Source organism: Miniopterus schreibersii (assembly GCF_964146895.1).
Source record: "Miniopterus schreibersii genome assembly, chromosome: 9".
Taxonomy (NCBI): Eukaryota; Metazoa; Chordata; class Mammalia; order Chiroptera; family Miniopteridae; genus Miniopterus; species Miniopterus schreibersii.
The window spans coordinates 17,359,754-17,384,026 of record NC_138118.1 but is presented as its reverse complement, the minus strand read 5'-3'; the positions used below and the strand labels follow the sequence as shown (position 1 = coordinate 17,384,026).

General features: G+C 39.7%; 1 protein-coding gene across 1 annotated transcript in view; it reads left to right on the top strand.

Annotated features, from left to right (window-relative positions):
• Positions 1–24,273, top strand: part of SND1 (staphylococcal nuclease and tudor domain containing 1) — a 419,115-nt gene that overhangs the window by 128,226 nt on the left and 266,616 nt on the right. Inside the window, exon 11 of the mRNA XM_081146624.1 lies at positions 20,416–20,505. Within this exon, the coding sequence (XP_081002750.1) occupies positions 20,416–20,505 (90 nt within the window). The remainder of the gene's footprint in view (positions 1–20,415; positions 20,506–24,273) is intronic.

Genomic DNA, 24,273 nt, shown 5'->3' with positions numbered 1-24,273 from the left:
TGTCCATCCTTTGTTAACTATATCTTGCTGGTTTATAGTACTGGAACTTGCACTGGAGTTAAACCTTGGAGACCTGGATTTGAGGTAATAACCCCTCCTCAATACAAGGACTATGGCTCTCTTTCCTTTCTGCTTTTCCTTTGATCTGTTTTTGGTTTTACTATCATTCTTTGCTGTAGGTTTCTTAGCTGCTTGTTTATTTTTTCTTAAAAAAGTGTGAGCATCTGAGTTAAACTACAAGGAATTTTGGAATGATTCAGTAGATATGGTGTTATATATATAATCCATATGGTTTGTCAGAATAAGAAGCCCTTTTATGATAGGCCCAAATTTGCATATTTGCTTTTATTTCTCCATCATAACTTTGTTGAGGGTGTGCCTCTGGTACACACCATAAGCTTCCCATCATTGTTGTGCATCCATCTGTTCATTGGAACACTGTCTCCTTACTCCTCTGCCCCTGCCACTCATAATTCTTAAGTTACAACCTCAGTGTGCAATGGGGAGCGATAACATGTTGTTATTGAAAACACCGAATAAAGATGTTGACTAAATAGGATGAAAAAGAAGCGAAGCCATAATTGTTTTCTTCATCCTTATATCCTGTGTACATAGTTCCTACGTAAAGAAAAGAATCTTTTTATAACACAAATAATCACAATATTTTTTCACTATTTTTTGCAATAAATTTTAAACAGTGCTACTTGATTTCAGTTTGGATTGATCAATTAAATGTTTGTGGATCAATATAGGAACATAGGGCAAAGTGATGTAATTTACCAAGTGTTAATACATCATCATTTGGAGATTAAATCTATGTTCTTTGAAAATGACCCCAGGCAAAAAAAAGTTTATTGCTAAAACCTGCAATTTAAATACACCCTGAAGATTAAGATAGATTAAATTGTATGTCCCATCTGTTCAAAAATGCATGTGGATATTATTTTATATTTAAATTTTGATTTTGCAGGTTGACTAGAAGGCCTAGAAAAGGCTAGAAAGACATAAGGGGCCAGTGGAGGTCTAGGGTTGTAGTGGGTGGTGGTGGTGGTGGTGGTGGGTGAGGCCAGGCAGTTTCATCAGTCTTGTTCTTGCCATCTGGCATTTCTACTTTTTCACCATAATATTGGACAGTTGCCTTCTGATTTTTATGGGTATGTGACTTTCTTGATAGTGGAAATTGTTTATTCATTTGAGTACTTTGAGAAACTGTTGATTAGCGTTGATGTTTTAATGTCTACTTTTGAAATTTGGCTCTTTCTTTTCTCTCTGTTCTTCCTTTCCTGTCTCCCTAGCTCCCAATTTGGATTAAAACTTAAACAGCTTAGTACTAGAAGACATAAGACATTTACACAATTGCAGATTTATTGCCTTTGAATTCTTAAAAATGAACTTTAAAGGTTCCTTTTACATTTTGAAGATTTCCAAGTGGTGCCTATATCTGTGCAGACTGACAATTACATTGGGGGAAGGGAGGGCAGAAGAATTACACACATCATAATATTTTCTCTAGAGATATAGCTTCTGTTTCCTTCTGTGACTTAATGAAGATGTTTCCTTCTGTGACTTAATGAAGATATTTCCACCTCAAAGAATGATCTCAGAAATACCATGCAGTCTCATTATTAGATGAATGGGTACAGCTTTGATGTTCCCAGTGCCCTTGCTTGAGTGTGAATGTTACAACATGGTGCATTTTCAAGGGGTCACAGGGAATTGACCTATTTTATGAAGCACACACTGGTGGGCATTTAGAGCCAGAGGGAACCACATTTCGATCCAGTCACTTTTTTTTTTTGTTGGTTTGTTAACCGAGGAAGAAATGGAAGCCCAGAGAGATTAAGTAATTTTATTCAATAAACATTAATTGAGTGTACACCATATGTCAGATTCAATACAAGGTGCTGGGGGCTACAGAGATGAATAAGTTTAAGTTCCTGTTGGAGATAAATACATAGTTCTCAGATCATACAGTTTGTAATTAGCAAATCAGGAAGTAGAATATTTATGAATCATTCATAATCAAATCTTTCTATATTGATATGACAAAAATTATGTCACCCTTCTGTCCATTCCCTGAGCTTTACTTTATTAAACCATTCAATAATGATCCTTTTCATTTATTTACCTGCTTTTAGAACAAAATCCAGTCTTCCATTGACTTCAGTATTTCTTTGGCCTAACACTCTTTTGTGGAAGATTAATGTACACCAGCCACCTACATTTTATCAACTGTTCAGCCCACTAAAAACTGTTCAGAATGGCTCTTGCTGAAGTTGCTGCCACCTCTGCTGGGCGCATTTCAGCCCTTATTGTGACTGCTCTGAATGTGTGACTCTGTTGTCATGCCTTAAAACTAGATCGTTGGTGGTCTTATTCCCCTGCCTCCTCCTTTTTCCTTCCCTTAGAGCTTCAGCTGCCTACTACTTCTTCCCCAAGTGGGCCATACTTTTGCACATCTTTGTAGCAATTGGTCATCCTTCAAGCAAGACTTAGCTAAAATACCTCCTCATGAAGCATATCTGACCTGACCTTTTCAAGATTTTAGGCACTTCATTTCTGCTCTTCTTATAGCACCTTGTGCATGTTTCCCAGTCCTGTAATTTTGTGGTCAGTTTTTCAAGCTTCTTCTTGTCTTGAGAACAGGAGCAATTTTCTCCAGCAACTGGCATATGATAGTGTTTTTTAAAAATGTAGTTTAAGCCAGAAGACTTCTGACTAGCTCAGGCCACTCCTCCCCTCCCCAGCAGTCCATCCCTTTGTTTCTCTCCAGCTCTCAACCGGGTTCTATGAGGTAGGCTAGTGCATTGCTGCCAAGAAACTTTCCATGGTGCTTCACTGTTAAAGGTAGATTTATAGCCCGGCCAGGCATGGCTCAGCCATTGAGTGTTGACCTAGGATCCAGGAGATCACAGTTTGATTCCTGGTTGGAGCAGATGCCCGGGTTGTGGGCTGGATCCCCAGTCGGGGCATGCAGCAGGCAGCCGATCAGTGACAACTCTCTCATCATTGATGATTCTCTCTCTCTCCTTCTCCCTTCCTCTCTCTGAAATCAATAAAGATATATGTATTTTTAAAAAGGTAGATTTGTAGTTCTATCAATCAGCAGTATATTGTATATATATTCAGTTAAGAAGCTTAAACATAGCCCTTAGTTACACACAAATCGATTGGCAAACCCTTTTTAAAAATTCATAAATTATACATGTGTAAACTTGAGCCCATCCCTATCTCACTAGTGTGAGACAACTGAAATTTTTTTTACAGCTAAATTAAGGTTATTTTTCAGTTCTCACTATGGTAGCGAACATCCTACATAATGGTATTGTTTTCATACTTAATTTAACTTAAGCATTTGTGGTTTTTTCATACTTAATTTAACTTAAGCATTTGTGGTTTAGATGTGCTGGGCAGCACCATATTCTGCAAAGACAGTTTCTGCTTTTAAGGAAATATAGTGTGCTGAAGTTAAAAAAAAAAAAAAAAGTGCAGATTGGTTTTCTCTAGTGCCTGTTATATGGCCATGATTATTTCTTTTTGTTATGAAGCTGATTCATTTGCTTAGCCAGAATGTTTCTCTCTTGGTTTGCTGGCCCTTCATCCTTTTGCCGTACCTTGTTCTTGATTAAAATTAGGTCATTGTTTTATCTTTGCTTATAGCTTTTTAGAAAATTTCTGATTAGTATGGATTTTAAAACCCTGTATGGGCTATATCTTATTTTTTGGAAGTATGTTGGCAGGCCATGATGTGGAGTGGTTTGGAATGTTTGCACCCCCCGCCCCCCGTAACCTCCTGGTGTTGGGTTGTGTTTGAATCTGTAAGATTTATTAGGTGAACATTCTGTTAGGTAAGTGACAAGATGTTCTGGCTTCTCATTAGCAGTGACCCTGAGTAGTTTCTTGCATTCAGCAACATTTGTTAGGAGCTGCCCGGCATTCTTGTCATCTGGTGGTGAGGTCGAGCTGGGATTCTGGGTGAGGTCACCTTGTGCACATCTCCCAGGAGGGCGGCTGCTCGAACAGGAACTCAACCCCGGTAGGTCAGAGAGCTTAGTGCTTGGAAAAGGAAAATGGGTCTTTTGCACTAAGCTGTTAGAGGGATCATAGGATCCTTGGACACCTTGTAATAGAATTCAGTGGCCATGAATCAGTTAAATTAGAGTTCAGCTTTTGCCCTTGCCATTTTCTTTTTCTTTCTTTTTTTAAATCCTCACCTGAGGATATTTTTATTGATTTTGGAGAGAGAGGAAGAGAGGGATGGAGGGAAGGGGGTGGGAGGAAGGAAGAGAGAGGAAGAGAGAGAGAGAAAATAAGAATGAGAATGAATTATCGATGTGCAAGAGAAACATTGGATCAGCTGCCTCCCATATGCGACGGGGGATCAAACCCACAACCCAGACACATGCCCTGACCAGGAATCTAACCCACAACCTTTTGGTGTACGGGATGACGCTCCAACCAACTGAGCCACCTGGCTGGGTTGCCCCTACCATTTTCTACTCGTGTGGCCCAGGACCTAAATTACACTGAGCCCTGGCCAGTGTGGCTCAGTTGGTAGTGTATCATCCCATGCACCAAAAGGTTGCCATTTCGATTCCCTGTCAGGGCTCATGCCCGAGTTGTGGGCTTAGATCCCCTGTAGGGGGCGTGCAGGAGGCAGCCAGTCATTGTTCTTTCACATCGATGTTTCTCTCGCTCTCTCCCTCTTCCTTCCTCTCTCTCTAAAATTTCAATAAAGAAATCTTCAAAAAAAAATTACACTAGTCTCTTTTCCTTCACCTGTCAAAAATATAGTATTTGTTTATTCTGTTGAATTGTTTTGAGGATTAAATAACTACAGTGGAATTTTGAAAGATACAATGCTGTTTGTAACCTCAGATAGCTTCTAATCACCTATGAGATGTAAGAAGCATATATACTGACTTGGGTCCCATGTTCCATGAGAGAAGAGAGAATATTTGATTAGAGAGCTCAGAGAACAGTTTCTTGATAGGTGGGTAGCATTTGGCCTTGGCCTTACAGAACGTTTGGCATGGAGAATAATGTAAAAAGAGGCGTACAAGGTTCAGTCATGGGGCTTGTTGAGGAAGAAAACAGCTTGGAATATAGTTGTTGGGACCAGAACTGAGCTAGCGTGTTTGATTGTATTTATATATATTTTATCTGTCTGTCTATCATCTATCTATCTATCTGTATCTATCTAGTCTTTATTGATTTCAGAGTGGGGGGGGAGAGAGAAGGGGGAGGGGAGAGAGAGAGAGAGAGAAAAGCATCTACAATGAGAGAGTCATTGATCGGCTGCCTCCTGCATGCCCCACACTGGGGATCGAGCCCTCAACCCGGGCATGGGCCCTGACCAGGAATCAAAGTGCAATCTCCTGGATCATAGATCAACACTCATCCGCTGAGCCATGCTGGCCAAGCTGATTATATTTATAAATAGTGACTAATCTCTTTTTGCAGTCAACCGGAGATTAGGATTAATATCTGAAAATTCTCATGTTAACATGCATTTAGAATTTGATAGCATGCTTGTGCCTCTCCCAGATTAAAGAGATCAGGATATTATCTTTAGTGCTCCCCCCCTTTTTGTGGTAAAAAATCGTTAAACATTTAGAATCTTAACTATTTTTTAAGTGTTAAATATATTCACATGGTTATGAGACAGATCGCCAGAACTTTTTCATCTCCCATAAATGAAGCTTTATATCCATTAAACAATTCCCTTTTCCCCTTCCCTTAAGTTCCAGGTAATTATTGAGCTCCAATTTTTTTGATGAAGTTTCCAGACTTCACTTAGTGACATTACATGATAAGCTATGATGTAGCAAATTTGGTGTAATTTTTCCATCTTGCTGTGGGAGAAAAATGATATTTTGTTGATGTTCAGACCTCCTTTAAGCTTGGCCAGCCCTACTAACCCTCACTTTATTTACATCCCTCTTTATGCAATTTGGTAACCACCTTGATACATTTTAGGTTTTTACTTTTCCATCTTTACCATGATCTCAAATTCAGAAACCATGCATGTAGCCTCCTTATGCTAGGGCTTTAAGGTCACAAAATAATTCACTCCTCACAAGAGAGTTCAACAATGTATCAAGTAGAAAAGAACTTTTAGGGTACATTGTTCTCTTATTGTTTAACTTTGTATATTGTAGACTTCATGGATTAGACATATGGGCTTGAAAGTTGTCTGTTTACTCTAGTGTAGTGCATGTGTTACAAGTTGTTATATTTTTCTAGCATTTCTCTCCATCACCTGTTTTAACTGTGGAAGTTCTTCATGTGCACTCCTTCCATTTTTCTTGGGTCTTTTGTCCTCACTTTTACATTGTAGGTGCTCCTGCTATTTGGGAACCGGCTAGGTTGGGATAGTCTGGGGCAGTAAGGGACAGTCTTTTTGAAGAGAGTTTTGGTTATCAAGAGAGTTGGACTTTCTGATGGTTGAAAATGTCTCTGTCCAGTTACATAGACAGGGTGCTATGGCCACTATATCAGATGAAAGAAACTACACCTATTATTTTAACAGAGACAAGTTAATCAGGTATTAATCAGGTATGGGAGTACTAAGAAGCCCAAAAGAGAACCCTAATGGTCACATGGAGGTTTTGACCATCATCTGCCTCAGTGAGGGAATAAATAGGAGGATCGACCCAGTGGAAGTGGGACTCGGACCTCCTTTGAGTTGATATGTGTGTCTGTAAGCTTGGAGGAGTAATCTGATGGAGCTGGGACCCAGTCCTCATAGGATGGGCTGCCAGGTGATTGGTAGTGGTGAATCTGAGGAGGTGCGATGTGACTTTCCTGGGAGTGTAGGGAAAACTACAAGCTGGAGTCGGTTGCTGCTACTGGAACACACTGTCATTGCTGGGAGGAAGCAGTATTGCTCTGGAGGAGATGACAGGAATGGGAATGGTGTTTGTCTCTTCTTCCTGTCCATTCTCCCTCTAACATCCCCTATTGGCAGAGCCTAGCAGGGAACCAGCTGGCAAAGCAGAAACATGGTTGGCAGGCTTCCCACCCCAGCATTATAAACAGGAATTTAAAAAAGGTTAGGTTTGAAACTGAGTGACAATAGCTTCATAACTGGCACAAATACAGTCCAACTTACTTAATCTCGGTGAGTTTCCCAGGAGCTGGTGGCTTTAGTGGGCATACATTACATGTTGAAATTAATTGACCTTTTCAGGTCTGTGGGGGACTGAGTGTGGAACCAGATGTGAGTGGAAAGCCAGTGAATAGTCTGTCACTTCTTGCAACCTTAATGGTACTAAGGCAGATGATTGAGAGAAACTAGCATGGGCTCTAGGGCCAGACAGATCTTTTCGGGATTTTTTTTTGCTCTGATGTGTTATTTTGGGCATGTTTTTGCTGTGGGCACCTAATTTATCAGTTGAGTAAAGCTAATAATTTCAGCTTTATTGATTCTTGTGGGGATTAGAAATAGTATGTGTAAAATGCACATAGTAGGCACTCAAATGGTAGTGATGTTTATTTTGCTTTTTAAAGAAGTGTTGTAGAAATTTAGGGCCAACCCTTTGTGTTAAGGGAGTTAGTCTGAAGGCTAGCAATAGGAAAGGTAAGTGTGTGGTTGTCGCAATGAGACGGTGAAGGGATTGGCATAAAAATGTGGTTAAATAGGCACAGTTAAAGATTCTTTCATGGCTAGAAGAACAAGGGGATTTAGAGTGACATAACATATTACAGGAGCTAAAACTGTACTCTCACGGACCTATACACCAGTCTCAGGTCTCTCATTCCCCATGGACACAAACAGCTGTGGATGACACCACTGTTGCAGAGTGAGATTTCCCTACTCATGCCCTGCTGTCCCTCAGTCTCACCTGACTGTCCTGGGGATCTGGTTACTTTCCTGCTTGTTCACTAGGTGCAAACAACTGGTATAAAATAACTCCAATACATTCCTGAGTATATTTATTTCAAACTGGGTAAAGAAACACTCTTTCCCAGGAGCAGCCTCCAGCAGGTCTTGCTTTTCAGGCTTGTCAAGGCCCTTTCTGCAGCAGGACAAGGCATATCATGTATATATAATGAAATTGCCTTGCCAGCTGGGTGCTGTATCTGAATGCCTGTGCTGTTCATAGTTCTGATAACTTCATTTACCAGTATTTCTCCATGGTAGTAGTGGATGATAAATGTTGTAGTTTACTGATTGATGACAGAGTAGACTATACCGTAAAAGAGAGTCATCTTTGCTCTGTAGGGTTAGAACGATATCTGTCCTGAAAAGGTACACGTCTCGTTTTATTGAATATTTAAACACAGGCTGAGAATACTTTGAATTCGGTGGATAAAATATGTGACACTAGACCTGGCAGCCTGATTCGGATCTTGGAGTGATGCAACTGGCAAGACAGAAATTCAGTGTCTAAAGGGAGACCTTTCTGCTGTGCACTTACATAATTCAGTCTCAATTTTGGAAATGCACCACAATTTATTGCACAAATTTGACTGGAAATCTGGCTCAATTGAAGGTTCCACTGGCATCAGCTAAAATGGTGTCATATCCAGCATCATTTTCCCTTCTGTGTTATTCCAGGAAGAAACTTTAATAATAATTATTTTTTTTAATATGGTAAAGAAGGGAAGGCATTTGCAAAGAAGCATTTCTCTAACAAGATGGTATTATCTTCTGAATGGGCTCACCCGATCCTGCTGTGTGTTACAGAGAAAATTGGTCTCCTATTGTAAGAGATTTATTTTCTCTCCATCTTGTTCCATCCTTCTAGAACTGTGGGAGGGCTTGTGGCACATCACCCTGCTGGACGGGTTTCATCTGGCTCGAAGCCTGTACTTGAAGTGACGGGCTTGCCTCTTCTGAGGGCAGTGGCTCTCCATTTTTAGCCTGGGGATGAAGGGTAAGAAATGTGGGAGAAGATTTCTCCATTACTAGAAAACATGATTTGGGGCCAACTGGTTAATTACGAGCTTCCAATGAAAAGGAAAGAAACTGTAGAAGAGCAGAGCCAACTGTGATATACTGGTCCCCGCTGGTTTCCTTTTCCTCGTGGGCCTCCAGGCCTGCTTTGTCCTTGAAGATTCTGTCTCCCTGCCCCCTGCCCCCTGCCCCCCATCCCCCATTAAAACTCTGCTTTCTTATTTGGAGATTTTTTGTGTCCTTTCCAATGAAGGGGTTTTCCGTGTTAACATGGACTTATGTTTGCAATCAATCGTCAGAACTATTAGCTCGAGAGAAAGAGGCTAGAGAGACAGTAATTATTTTTTTATTTCTTCATAGCTTCATTTCCTCATTTGAACAGCATGTGAAGAGTGCGCAGTCAGCAAAACTTCACACCTGTTAGTATTATTGCAGATTAGCCTTTCCAGAATGAAGGAAAGGCTCTGCAATCTTTCACCACCCCTTTCTTCCGCTCTTCCATCTTAACTGCAAATGTTACCACCCCAGCAAATGTCCTTGGTATTATATGTGCTCTGTAAAGATTTCTGTTAACTATTAGCTAATGATAGATTGAGGGCGTGTTTTTTCCAAAGATCATAAGTAATAGAATTTATTATGTCACACTTGTAGACAGAGCAGTAGAGAGAGCAGACATTGTTTTGAAGTCTTAGCCAGGTCAGAAGAGAACACACTGATTATTTGGATTTTGTAAATCTGTTTTTTTGGTAACACTACACAGTGAAATTACCAAGAGTACTATTTTTGCATCACTGCTTACATAGAGCCTAGATGTTGTACAGTGAGATACCTAGTCTAGAATCTTTTAATCATTTTTCAGTAATATACATATCTTTCTGTAGTGTAGAGTCATATCTGACAGTAGTAGCCAGAAGGTTGACACGTTAGAAATAGTTCATATTCAACTAGTGCTGTATAAGTGGCATTCATTAGATGAGTTTGCCTACAGTTGTATGGACCTGCAGTCGCATTCCCTCCCCCCACCTTTGTTTTGATTCACTTTTATATTTACTAACCAGTTCCATTCATTTCCACAATCACAGTAAGTGTAATTTGAGTTTTAAAAATCTTTAGATAGGCCTTTTTGTATTCCTCATTTTATTCTCTCTGTGTGTTGGCATTTTATAGGAATATGGCACTAGGCTAGGTGCTTTCTAGATAGTATAAAGATCTTTTTTCTCTCAGATCTTCCCGCTTGTGGTCTGGTAGGAAAGATAAAGATAGGAGCTATATAAAGTAATACAAGTCAGAAAGTGATTAATGCTGTAACTTGGGCTTATGTCTTCTGTCTCTTGGCATTTTAGCTCTTGTTAACATCCATGTTAGATATTGTAAAACTTAACTCAGGTAAGTAGCTTTGCTTCTTAGTAACACTCAAAGTGCAGTTGGTGTCCCCCTGACATTTATATCACCTAAAATGTGGCTGGAGTGTGAACTTAGCATTGCTTTAATTTGTACCAGTGTATTTATTCCTCTTTTGATTTTTACAGTATTTTGAAATAATTTTGCCTGGTTTTCACAGCAAAGTCATATATAATGCCAGGTCTTTTTTTTTTTTAACATGTCACCATGAAATTAAATTTATTCCAAGAAAGAAAGCAAACCTGGTTTGACATTTAAATATCAATAAATGAAATTTACATCCTTAACAGACTAAAGATAAAAAGCACGGGATCTCAAAGGTGTCAAAAATATGTTTGCTAGAATTCAGTATCCATTCATGAAAATGACCAAAGTTAGCAAACTAGAAAAAAAGGAAGTCTTAAAGAGTGGAATTTGAACTGTATTATTGACCGACATTAAGTTGTGATAACTGAAATTCATATATACCACAATTGTGCAAAGTGAGGACTATTTGTAAGTATTTTTACATATAAATTATATTAAGCCAGGTAATTCTTAAGTTGCTGATTCTTAGAGGAAACTGAGGCAAGCCAGCAGCCAGGATCATTGTTTAGAGCCCAGGCGTCTGTCTGATTGATCAGCAGCAGTGACCGATAGAAGGCTTGTGAGCCTTCTCTTTCTTTGGCCTTGAGGTCTGTAAGGGGTAGTGCTGTTGTTTTATTTCACTCTTTGTCTTATGCCTGCTTGGATAATGGTTTTTGAGCCCTTTGAGCCCTTTTCTTAGTCTTGAACTCTTTTAAATCTTGAACAGGGTCTTGGTAGTGGAGGAAAGGAAGACCTGATGTTTGGCCTTCTTTTTCCCCCCATCCTTACTGCATCGGATCAATAAATAGCAAGTACTTCTGGAAGTGCTCTTGGTCAGCTAATGTAATTGAGTAGAAGAGCAGTCTCCAGAGACAGATTTTTTCCTCCCTTACATGATGGTCTTGAAAATGATACTTTAATTTTGGGATGTGCAAGTTGCTGTGGAATGTAATCATATACTGTGCACTGCAGATGACAGGTGAGTCCCTTCAAGGACATGAAGCTGCCTAAATGGGCTTTGCTCCTTTCTCCCTGGATACTATGAAACTCTTCTCCTCTCATGTTGCCAGGAGACATTGTAACTGTGGCTGATTCTTGGATTTGATACTTTTCTTCTGGCTAGTCTAGGTCTAGAGCAGTCATTTTCAACCAGTGTGAAAATTCTGAAAACATACTGTACCTGACTCGCCAGAGGCGCTGACCTCTTTTCCCTTAGATAGTCAAATAAAAAATGACAACAGCCAACACAATAGCCACCCAGTATGAATGAATCAAAATTACTGTATACCTATTTTTTTTTTTTTGTCAGATCAGCAAAAAAATGCATTTTTTGGTGTGCTGCAGAATTTAGTAATTAGTTTATGTGCCATGAGATGAAAAAGGCTGAAAATCGCTGGTCTAGAGCACTGGATGTCTGGGCGGCAGAGAGGATATACCTTCTGCTGTTCCCTGGAATAGGCAGGTTGGTTTTCTCTCTTGATTCTCAGATTCCAGATTGTCTTCCTGTGTTGGACTTGAGGAATATTTGGAAATCTTGTTTTCCCACCATTATTAGAATGTTTCAAGTTGTCTTTATAGAAGCTCAAGGCAGATTTTTAATTACCTCCAGCTACATATGCAGAGGTAAGCCTAAATTCCCCAGTTGTTACTTACTTATGTTTTATTATTATTATTTAATCATTTTGACATTAATCAAGTTCCTCATTGTTGCTTTCTGACTTTTTAAACCTTAGAACTCCCCTTATTTCGGTTGGTTTAAGTGGGGCCAGGAGCTGAAATGGTGCTCAGCAACATTTCTCAAAGTGTGGCCCACAGTCCTCTTTGCTACTTATTAAAAATATAGAATTGTGGAAATCACACCAGATCTCTCCTAAATCAGAATATGTGGTGTGAGCCTGGCAGTCTGTATGTTGAAAGCTCCCATGTGATTCTTAGGCACACTAAAACCTGATAACCCCTGCCGGGCTGATTGCCTTCTGGCTCACCGGCCGGGAGCCTGGGCCTCTGGGATAGCTGCTATCAAATCCTTGCTCTACCGTTACTTGTTACATGACACGATGCCCGTACTTAATTTAAGCTTTACTTTCCTTGCTGTAGGAGGGGTATCGTAATCCTTACAGCCATTCAGGTAGGATTGCTATCCGCGTTAAGCCTACTTTGAAAGGGTTGTTATTGTAGGGGGGGAAAGTTTTCCTAGCCTCATAGGGTCCCTGTCTGGCTCTGAAAACTAAACTGACAAAGATTACCAGGAGAAATACATACACATGTATTTCATATAAATTTCGTGTGACTTAGGAGCTTCCATAAGGAAATGGAGACTGGAAGAAAGAGACTTGAGTATTTTATGCTAGGTCTGACAAAGAGTAGGCAGTCCTCTAGAAATACGATAGGCCAAAGAGCATGAGGGGCGTGGAGTAAACTGGGGGAAACTTAGCAAGGCCTCTCAGTTTGGATTCTTCACAGTGTCCCTTATTCTTTGTTAATAAGGATATATGGAGGGCACCTCTCACATGAGGGTTATAATAGGACCTGTTGCAGGGGAGAAAGTAGGAGGAAGGTCACAGTGATCTTCCTGATTCTGCCATTTTCTAAAACTCCTTCAGCTTGGACCCTACCATTAACAATAGCAATTATTATTATACCTTAAATTCCAGTGTTTTTACACATTTTATTAGATCCTTAAACATGGGATCAGCAAGATCAAATAGGCTTGTCAGGAAAATCTAGAAGTTTGAGGGTCTTATAAAGGCAGTAAAACACACTTAAGGGTTCTGGTATCTTGCATAACCATGGGGTTGAAAGTACAATCCCCTTCCATTCTCACACCCATGAATTTTTACAGTCACATTTTCATGTTTATTTAATTGGATTATTCAATTTGATTTGTTTTTATTGTTTACCATTTCTTCTTTGTTTTCTGGAGATATGTATAAACTGCATTGCATTGTTGTGAATTTGTGACTTACCCAGACCTTGTCTCTTTAATAGGCCCTATTGACCTTTAAGAGGTTTTTGTTGAGATAGTGAAGCAGAGCTCATTGGGGAGATAGACAGTTCCTGGGGAAATGTTTGGGTGTATGAATCTTCTGTGTATGGTCGTTTAGGTATAGTGGTGCAATATAACTTCCATTTGGCCAAGGTGGTTACAATTTTGAACCTTTTCCCAGCTGCTGACTATACCTTTCTAGTTGTCTACCCACCTTTTGTGGATTCTGTCTTCTGGCTGCCAAGGGAATTGAAAGGTCCTTGATTGTAAATACTCCCAGGGCATGTAGTAATGTTCCTATTTTTAAGTCTATAATTCAAATGGAAATCACAGCCTTTGTTTATTAAAATGGCATGTGTGGTAGGGCATCTGGGACTGGTCCAATATTTACTGTTTGAAATTTCCTCCATTTTAATCTGATCACGTCTGGTCTTATTTTAATTCAACAGTCAGTTTTAAGATCTTCATAGAAATTAATTCCGCATGGCTACTTTAATATGTTACAGTTCAAGCTCCTTCAAAAACAAAAATCAAACTTGTTTTTTACCCTGGTTATTTGAGAGAACATTTGTAGATAAATTATTCCCTTCTGCCTCTTGGAAGCATACATCTATGAAAGAATATATATTTTATTTTTTGAGGAAAAAAGGAATCTAATGCATTTTTTATGAGGAAAAGAATGGCTAGTTATTCTGCTGCAGAACGGTATTTTAAAATTTAAAAAGTTGCCCAAACAAATTTTGGGGTTTTCTATCCCCCAAATTTTTGACTTAAAAAAAGTCCAAAGTTATATAACAAACATTTTCTTTTCATCCTTGATATTATACCACACTTGCTTTAGATCCTCTTCTTTCAAAGAGATAAAACTTTACAGATAAAGTTGAAAGCCCGTGTACTCACCCCTAGCCCCATTCTTTCTAGCTTTCCTTTGCTCTTCCACCGCCCCTGGCACATCAGTCACCATAACCATCCATTCTATATTGTAACACTGTTACCCTCTTGCTGCTTATATAGCTCTATGAAGAATGTTGCTTGTGTCTGTTTTTAGTCTGTATTTAAGTGGAATTTTACTGTTTCATTCTACAACTTGTTTTTCTTCTCAATATTGTTTTTCACATTTGTTCATTCATTTGTTGTGTTGCTCTAATTCAGCTTACCAGCTCTGTGGTATTCTGCTCTGTGACTATACTGTAAACAGTGTTAGCATGAACACTGCTAGACTTGTCTTGCACGTGTGAGACTTTTCTAGGGTATAAATCTCCCTGTAAGTAGAATTTCCTAATTCTAGGGAAGCAGATCTTAAACTTTCACAAATGATGCCAATTAGTTCCATGTCAGGATGCCACAGTAGTTGGATCATTTTATAATTCCATCAGTGGTTAAAGGGCACTCACTCCCATTTCCCTGCATTCTCACCTTTAAAATTTTTGCCAGTATAATGGATATCCTGTAGTATCTCGATGTATATTTTCCTAATTATTAATGAAGTTACACCTTTTTTTTCATACACAGTGTCCAGTTGGAGTTCAGACTTTTGTGAACTACTTGCTCATACCTTTTACCAAGTCTTCTATTGGATGGATTGTTTCTCTTTTTTCTAGCTCTTCCTTTCTTTACTGAGTAAATTGAAGTAATTAGAAGAGAACTTCCAGCGACTCCCTACTACGTCTACCCACCTAATAGTACCTGCATCCGCACAGCTAAATATGAATGATTGGTACACCTATGTAAGGCCAGTTCTCTCCTTGCCTATTTAAGGACCTTGCTTTACCACTTCTGTCCTCTGCCCTACTTTATCACTTATTTGCTCTTTCCTGGACAATTGCCTGTTATTGCTCCCATCTAAAATAAAAAACAAAAGCACCTTCTCTTCACCCTGTTTCCTTTGCCAGCTGCCACATAATCCCTTCATACTCCTTTGTGGCACAACTTTCAGAAGTGCTGTATGTACTTGCTGTCTCCAGCTCTTCTCTTCCCATTCCTAGTTCTAGTTCCATTCAGGCTTTTGCCCCAGCAGCTCCCCCAGAATTACTTTTGTCAAGTTACTGGTGACCCACACTTAGCTGAATCCAACATGCACACCTTAGTCCTCCCCTCCCTTGCCCTGCTGTATTGGACACAGTAGGTCATTCCCTCCTTCTGAATTCACTTCCTTCCGTGGCTTCTAGGACATAACACTCTGGTCGTTTTGTCCTACTTGGCTCACTGTTGCTATTTCTCAGTCGTCTTTTGCAGATTTCTTCTCTTATTCTTTACCTCTTAATCTTATGTCTCAGGACTCAGCCCTCGGTCCTTTTCAGTCTCTTAGGTTTTTAAATACCACCTATATGCCAACAACTCCCAAATGTATACACTACCAGTTCAGACCTTTCTTCCAAATGCCACACTTGCATATCCCACTGCCTGCTCAACATCTCTTACACTTGGAAGTTTAGCATGTCCTGTTGCTGCACTCCTGATATTACTCCACTTTCTCTAGTCTGCTCTACCTGTGGTCTTCCCCATCTCCTTTGTTGATCCCACCTGTATTTCCATTTGCTCAGCAAAAACACTTGGAGTCATCCTTGACTCCTCCCTTTCTCTTAAACCTTACATTCTATCTACCTACTTCCTAAATATATCCAGATTCTAATGTCTTACTTTCCTCACTGCTACCTCTTTGGTGTAATCTACCATTATTCCCATCCCAGATTATTGTCATAATCTCATAAGTAGTCTCCCTTTGCTCTACCCTTTCTTTGCTATAGTGTCAGTTCTCAACGTGGTGGCCAAAGTAGTTCTTTCTAATGTTAAGTCAGACCTCTGTCTTTGTCTCCTTCAGCTGTCCCCCTGTACTCTGCTGTAGCCACAGCGATGTTTTTGCTGGTCCGTGAACTCACCAGGCATGCTCCTAACTCAAGGCCTTTGCCCTGATTGCTCTCTCTGCTTTTCTCCAGATTGGAGTGGGGAACCTTTTTTCTGCCAAGGGCCATTCGGATATTTATAACATCATTTGCAGGCCATACAAAATTATCAGCTTAAAAAATTAGCTATGAAAAAAGCTCCTAGATTTATTGAATTTTGAGTCCTGCCTGCAGTTGCCTTGGCAGGGCCAGACCAAATGATTTCATGGGCTGGACGTTCCCCACCTGCTCCAGATGATTACATCTCATACCTCCTTTCCTATTGCTAAAATGTAATATGATCAGGGTAGGCCTCACCAAGGTAATTACAGTTGTCGCCCTACACCCGTTTTCTCGCATTCTGCTGTGCCATTTCTTTATCCATTTCTCTTATCAGCTGCTAAGAGTCTTCACTTTAGCCTGTCATGTTGTTCATGATGTTTTCTCAGTAATGAATTTTTAAAATTTTAGTGGACCCACATTTATCAATCTCTCTCTTTTTTTTTTTTTTATAGTGGTTTGTGTTTATTCAGCCTTGCTTAAGGAATCTTGCAGTATCCCAAGTCATTAGATTATTTGGATACAGTTTTTTTGGCTATTGCATGGGCTAGATAAAATGAGTCCTGAATTACGGTTGAGGTAAGGCTTTGATTGGAGGTTCCTTCGATTCCCTCCAAATGAGCATTGACTGGAGATGTCATTTTGGAAACCAGCCAAAAATGATCTTCTTATAAAAATGCCACGCCTGTCTTTAGATGCCTAGATGTGGGCATTGGGCCTCTCTCCCAAACCCTAAAAGCTACAGAAGACTGAAGTCACCTCTGATGTGAATCATTGCAGGACCTACATACAATGTCAGGATGTACAGTGATTACAGCACAGACTGGTGTGTGTGTATTGTCCACCCACCAGATAAAGCAAGCATTCTTTTCTATTTTTATTTTTAAAAAAATATTCTCATGTAAATTAGAATCTAAATTTGACAGTCCTTTTTAGCAGGCAAGATTTAGCTAAGTCCTGTTTTCTCAGAATACATTCCACAGACTTCAGTTGCCTGTTAGAGATTTTAAAGGCTTTTATGTACATGGTAATTTGGAAGAATTGCTTTTATTTTATAGTTTCTTAGGGACCTCTAATATCTCTCTTGTAAGATGTTTGCAGATGTCAATAGCTGCTAGCTCTGAGGGGTTAGAGTAACAAGATCATTCTGTTTTCACTGTGGTGTCTTGTTTTCAGCTTGTGCTGTTAGTTCTTCCCTAGCTTCACGAGAGGCATATAATCGCACTCCCATGTTGCCCTGTGTTTCATTGGGATGTCTGTCAGTGTACTGCTTGTTTTCTTTCATTCTTTTGAGGGTATTTTGTCTTGGCCCAGTCCTGTTGAGTGTCTTAAGGAAAGGATTCTTTTTCTTTTTCTTTTTTAAATATATTTTTATTGATTTCAGAGAGAGGAAAGGAGAGGGAGAGACAGAGATAGAAACATCAATGATGAGAGAGTCATTGATCGAGCCCGCAACCCGGGCATGTGCCCTGACTGGGAATCGAACCCCGATCACCTGGATCCTAGGTCGACGCTCAACCGCTGAGCCACGCTCGCCGGGCAGGATTCTTTTTCAAACAGCCATTTTCACACATGTTGATGCACCTCATCCCATCATTTGCATTGAATGCTGGTTCGACCTGTATTTCTTACCTTTCCTTAATTGGTTTGGAGTTTCAGTCAGAGTGTACTGCTGGTGTTTGAGAATAAGTAGGATAAGGTTCGGATACTTAGATGCTGTGGCAGTCATAAGACTATGTAAGGTAAATGTCGATAGTTTGTGCGATTCATTTTTTAAAATATTCACTTAGGCTGGTGTAACCACACAGCTACTCTCTGTAAATAGATTGTCCTCTATTGCTTGGTGATTATGAATACATGGGTACTTCTTTATTTCTGAGGGCTGATTCTGATAACCATTGATTTTGTGTTTATTAAAAATCCTGTTCATTACTGGCACCTAACATCTTCTGTCTAGCAAGCATTCTTACTATATCATCACTGAGTGTCATCATAAGCTCTATTTTATGGCTTATCTATCATACTTACCTCCTCAGTAGTGACCCATTCTTTTCATTTGGCTGCCTGGATGTTTGTAAAAATACCCATAATCCTATACATCTGCCCTTATTACACAACACTCCCTCTAGCCAGGCAACTCTCATCTGTCCCATTGTGCTTGTTATTTTCTATAAGAAAACCTCAGTGTTATATTAGTAAAAGTTTTCATGTTTAGTGCCATACTTTACCTATTAGACAGTAATCATAACACCCAAGGACGCTGGTCAGAGTTTGGCCATCTCAGTAGTTTCTGGGCAGAGTACGTGGTCTCCCACACATTATCTGGAAGAAGGAATAGAGACTCACCTTCATTTCTGAAGGTGCGTTAACTTCCTAGAGGGGCATTGGAATGATAACTTCTACCTTTTTTTTTTTTAACCAAAGAAGTAGAAGACAGTTGGATGATGATAAATGTGAAGCTCAAACTCAAAAGAATTATCAACATTCTGATGAGAGATTTATTTGGTGATATCAGTGAGTGAAGTGTTTAAATGATAATGTCCTGGACCCCGAGGTTTAGTTAGGATCTAGAAGGAAAATTTATTTCTATTCCTTTGACCTCAATATTTTTATTAGGTTCAGTTTAAACATAGGGTATTAAAATGAGAGATTGTTTGGGAGTTGTTGATTATTTAAGAAAAATAATTTAAATACTTTTTGAATATAGAATGGGTTATACAGAGATAATCTTGTTTTGTCAGATGGCAAAGGTAAGGCTAGGTGGACTAGCCACACAGCATGGGAGTCGGGGAGCAACAGCCTGCATCTAGATTAGGAATTAGTCCTTGATTTTCTCCTTGAAAAAAATACTTGAATTTTTTCAAGTATTATCTGGGACCTGGAGATTCACAAATTTGTACAACTATTTATGAGTATGTACTATGAGGGGGGTACTGTACTTGGCTCTGGAGTCACAGGGAACAGCAGAAATGAATAGGATCTCTGTTTTCATGGGACTTGAGAGCTAGCAGGAGAGAGACATTACAGTAATTATACCAAATGATCTAGCCAACATCTTTCTACTTCTCTATACATGCTCTAACCCTCCTCACTCTCATTTTTAAAGGCAGACTTCTCTTGACTTTGAATGCTGGTCATTATGACTTAGAATATTGGATTCCTCCTCTTTTATTCCCTCTATTTTGTTGTCAGTTCCTATTAATTCATTTCTTAAAAATGGTTCTCATATCTCTTAAGTTCCTATCCATTTCCAATTCTGTCATCTTCACCTAGACTCTCATATTCTCAAAGTTACATTGCTTAGAATAATAACCTATTTTTGGAGAAATCTGGGGCCCATGAGATAATGAAGAAATAGTGTGTGTTTATATTTTTGTGTGTATGTTAAAATATTATTTATTTCTGCCTCTCTTGTTTGTTTTGTTTTTTAACTCTAATTTTCTTCCTAGTTTTTTCCTATTGTGCAAATTCACATGAAGTCCATGAAACCTTTCCCATGAAACCTTTTCTGATTACTTCTTTCCACTGACCTGAATTCTTGTAGCACCTAGTCCCTAGTTTATATCATACAATTTAACACTTATTCAAAATGCTTTGTGTTGCTGTTTCGTATCTGTAGGCTTTCTTCTATTACTCTGTTAGGTTACAAGAATTTTAAACCCATGACTATATCTACTTACGGAGTGCATTGTATGGGGCTAGTAGTTGGTCAGTGCTTATTAAAGGCTTACAGAATAGTAGAATTAGATTTATACTATGTCTGTGAATATTTGAAGGGCCCTAATACTTATCAAGCTTCCCCTATATCACAATTAATGTAGGTATTTCCCTGTCGATTGAACTTTTAGGCTGTTTCCAGTTTGGGTATTTGGAAACATTCCATTGCTTGTTTTTGAGCCTGTCACATGAAAAAGGTAATCTTATTCCCTGTAAAGCATTCAACCAAATATTAATCATTTACTGTGCATCTAGCACTTATTCAGTGTGTTGATGCTAAGAGGGAGGGAGTATGTTTCACTGCATTCTAGTATATTGTGCTTTTGGGTGTGCTCGTTTGTGTTTTGTGTTATTTCGGCTTTATTCCTCAGTCCTGATGTGCTGTTTTATTTTGCTTTTAGGATAAGAACAAGAAGCTGCGTCCCCTGTATGACATCCCTTACATGTTCGAAGCCCGGGAATTTCTTCGAAAGAAGCTTGTTGGGAAGAAGGCAAGTGATGACGAACGTATTGGCCAATGGGTGGGGATTATTTTAAGCTGGACCCTTCTGATGGAATCTCAGATACCAGCAGATGACAGACACTTCTCCACAGAGTCAGGTGGAATTGGTTCGATTCGCAGAGAGGCATGCCTTTCTATCAGGGAGTGGTATCTCGTGGGAGAGGTTTAAAATTGAGGCTATGACCAAAGTGTGATTCCAAAGTCTCACAACATGTTCCTTCCAGGGCCCAGGCACAATTCCAGTTTTAATTGTATATTGCCCTTAGCTCCATCACTTGGCTCTCTTGTTCTCTCCAACCACCTCCCTTAAAGGTTGGTGCTGTGGGATTTGCTAATGAGGGAAGGTTAGCACTTTTTCCTGCTTCCCCTACTTTTGAGGGATAGGTTGTCTCTCGAGGAGAAGAGGGGCTTTCCTGGAATAGGAGCATGCCTTTGTGGGCAGGGAGCGAGTGCGTGGTGTCCTATGGAGCCTTTTGGGTAGCACACTTGACTTTCTAGTTTAGTGTGGCAGCTCAGAGGCCCTAAGAGTGCATTCCCTTGCATTCTTAGAGCATAATATTCTATGACCAGCTGCAGAACTTGCCATTCTGGGAAACTGGTAGTGAGCTCCCGAGTTTCCCCTTATTTTTCTTGACCTTCCCACCCTAAGTGTCTTGGGCAGTTCTTCATGTCCTGAATAAACACAGGCAATGAATGGGATTGTTCCCTTGGTAAAGGAGAGAAATCTGTTCAGCAAGGAACTGTGATTGTCTTTTTCTTACTTTGATTCAGTGGGGATTCCTGTAGGCAGTGTCATGTTTTGGGCCACTTTTTATTGTATTTTCAGAAAGGTAAGGCCATTTTTTGCTATATGAATGGCCTTAACAAATTGAAGCGATATTAACATTCTTTACCTAAATGTAGATTTTTAAACTATTTATGATGTGACAGTTTGATAAGGCTCTGGTTTTGAACTTGTGCCAAAATAGTGTATAATAAATATAAATATCACCAATTTTATTATATACCATAGTCACTAGAATGATAAATTATAGCAAGAGATTTTGAAGTTGGGCATAAGATGAAGTTGCTAATTTTGAGGTAGAGAAAGCAAACTGGATTCCCTAAAACAAGTATTAAATCTCCTCAGGTTCCTTCAGAGAATAGGCTCATTTGTCATCGTATAAACCTTGACAGAATGCTGTATTCATTCATGAAGTGTAGTGCAAATGATGGCTTTAAGCCTCTTTCAATTTCTAGGTCTCCTGTTACCTGATCTAATGTCCAACATCTCTGTTTCACCAAGTTGGTATCGTATCACTCATTTACTGGCTCATAAACAATAGCTTAGAGACAAATAAGGAATTCCTTCACATGTGTGGATTTTACTGAAATTCATCTAAAATCACATTGAAAGGAGTGGCAGTGCGTATTTGATTCATGAGCAGCCCGTTATGGCATGTGTTATGGCATCCCCCTGGTTTCTTTGAAGACTGCCCTTCCCTCTTTCTCTTTCCCCCCTGGGAACATTGATCACAGTTTATTGCAGCAGCTGCTGAACGGTCCTACGGGTGGCCCAGGGCTCAGCTCTCAAACAGCCATATGCCAGGCCTCTATGTTTGTCAAGTCCTCTATCTCAGGAAAAAGGGACCTCAAGTGTCAGAAATGGTGGCAGTTCTTAAGCAATTAGGTTTTCTTGGTGGGAGAAGCCTCATTTACTGGTTCCTCTGCATCAGACCTGATTGGATTCTGTTTGTGCTGAGTCCAAGTTTTGTCCCCCATGGTGACATTGTATAAATGATGAATACCGTCATGCCTGTGTAGGGAGTAGGATGCAGCTCAGCTCTGCTGGGCTGGAACATTCCTGATGTGAACTGCTTTTCCTGACTCACCACCTGAAACCACTTGCCTGTCTTCTGGGGCCATCAGTTGCAATAGCGAACACTCATGAGCTCTTGAGTCTGGGAGCAGGCAGGGCAGTCGCTGCCTCAGGGGGGTGGCTAGCACATCATTGCACATTTCTGCCAATTCCCTTCAGACCACTGCAGCTGTTGAGCATGGCACATGGTGATTAAGAAGCACCGAGAGGGAGCATGTGGGCCTGTGTGCCTATGTGCTTGTGTGCAGGAAAGCTGATTAGGGTAGCCTGTCAGAGCTTAAGCAAGATAATGGAGGTAAAATCATTTTTTCTGTCCAGACTATTATTTGACTATCCTAGAAAGTCTATAATATGACAATTTTGAGTAATTTCTAGAATGCAGAGAAATAAGATTGAAGGCAAACTGCTGAGGTGCTTCGTTAGGTTCAATGGCCTCCATTTCAGTTATGGAAACTCGCTTTGATTCACTTCCAACATTTAATTCTGGCTAAATGCCTTAATTAAAGTAATGATGCACCTCCCTGAGCCTTGGTTTTATCACTTGTGAACTGGGAATATTATTTGCCTTTTCTCTCTCATGGAGTTATGAGAATCTAGGATAATGCTAGTCCTTTCAGATGGCAGGAAGATATATTGTTTTGTTTTAATAATGCTGTTTTTATATGTGTATAGAATTCAGCATAGCTGTACTTTTTCTGTTATGATTTTTTTTTTTTTTTTTACTGGTTCTGGGGTCAAGAGATGTAAATCAGCGTGCAACTAATTTGACTATCATCAACCCATTATACAGATTTGTATGGTACCTGGTTAGATGTGGCTTCAGGGTTCCAGCTTCCACAAAATGAATATCTGCAGTGTGTGTGTTTTCTCTGGTTTGAGGGAGAGGTAGGATACAAGGGTATGCTGGAAGCGTTTCAGAAGCTGTAGGAATTGCTATACTGCCTGGTAGAATGCCCTCCCCACCTCCTGTTTACCATCTGCCATCTGTGCTTTCACATGTACAATCTTGACTAAGGAATATGCATGGTCTTCACTGGGTTCTTCACGGCCCTAGTAGAGTGGAGAAATGCAATCCATGGTAATTTCAACATGTTTTTCAGTTTTCCTAAATGATATCCCAGGTATATAAGATGGTGAGATTGAAACCTTCCTAAAAGAACCAGGGCTGTAGTTCTCTTCCTATAGCAGAAGCAGTTTCTGTGTGTACATATTTTTTTCTTAATGATTAGACAAGTCAGCCCATGGAAAGCGAGTTTGTGTGCCTGTTATTTTTCTCTCAGGCAATAAGATAATAATAACTGCACCTTCATTGGCATTTTTTTCACACCTGCCTCTGAGAATCTCTAAAGTAGATCTCAGTATTTCTAATCTGTGTAGTATAGCATTTACAAATGACATAATTGCAGTTATCACCACAGGAACCACTGTATTCAAAGTTTAGATAATTGAAGGGTCAAAAATGGTGGAAGAGATGGAATTACATGAGCCAGAGGGCATTGACGCATCTGCCCTGGCAGTCGATGCTCTCTTGTCTTTAAAAGCCTCTGCCCCAGAATACATGTCTGCTCCTTAACTTGTTTTTGCCACTGTTTCTATTGAATAAGCAAAATTTGAGAATGAGGCTTATTTGTAAACGGATGACATTATGTGGTTTTCATGCCATTGAAAATTTTTTTGTGAACCAGGCTGACTCTTTTTTAGGCACTTAAAATTGGGCATTTTTCTTCTTATTATTTTTTTAATCCTCATCTGAGGATACTTTTCCCATTGTTTTTCAGGGAGAGGGAGGGAGGGAGAGAAACATCGATGTGAGAGAGACACACAAGCCCTGACCAGCGCCAGGGATCGAGCCTGCAACCGAGATACATGCCCTTGGTCAGAATCGAACCCAGGACCTTT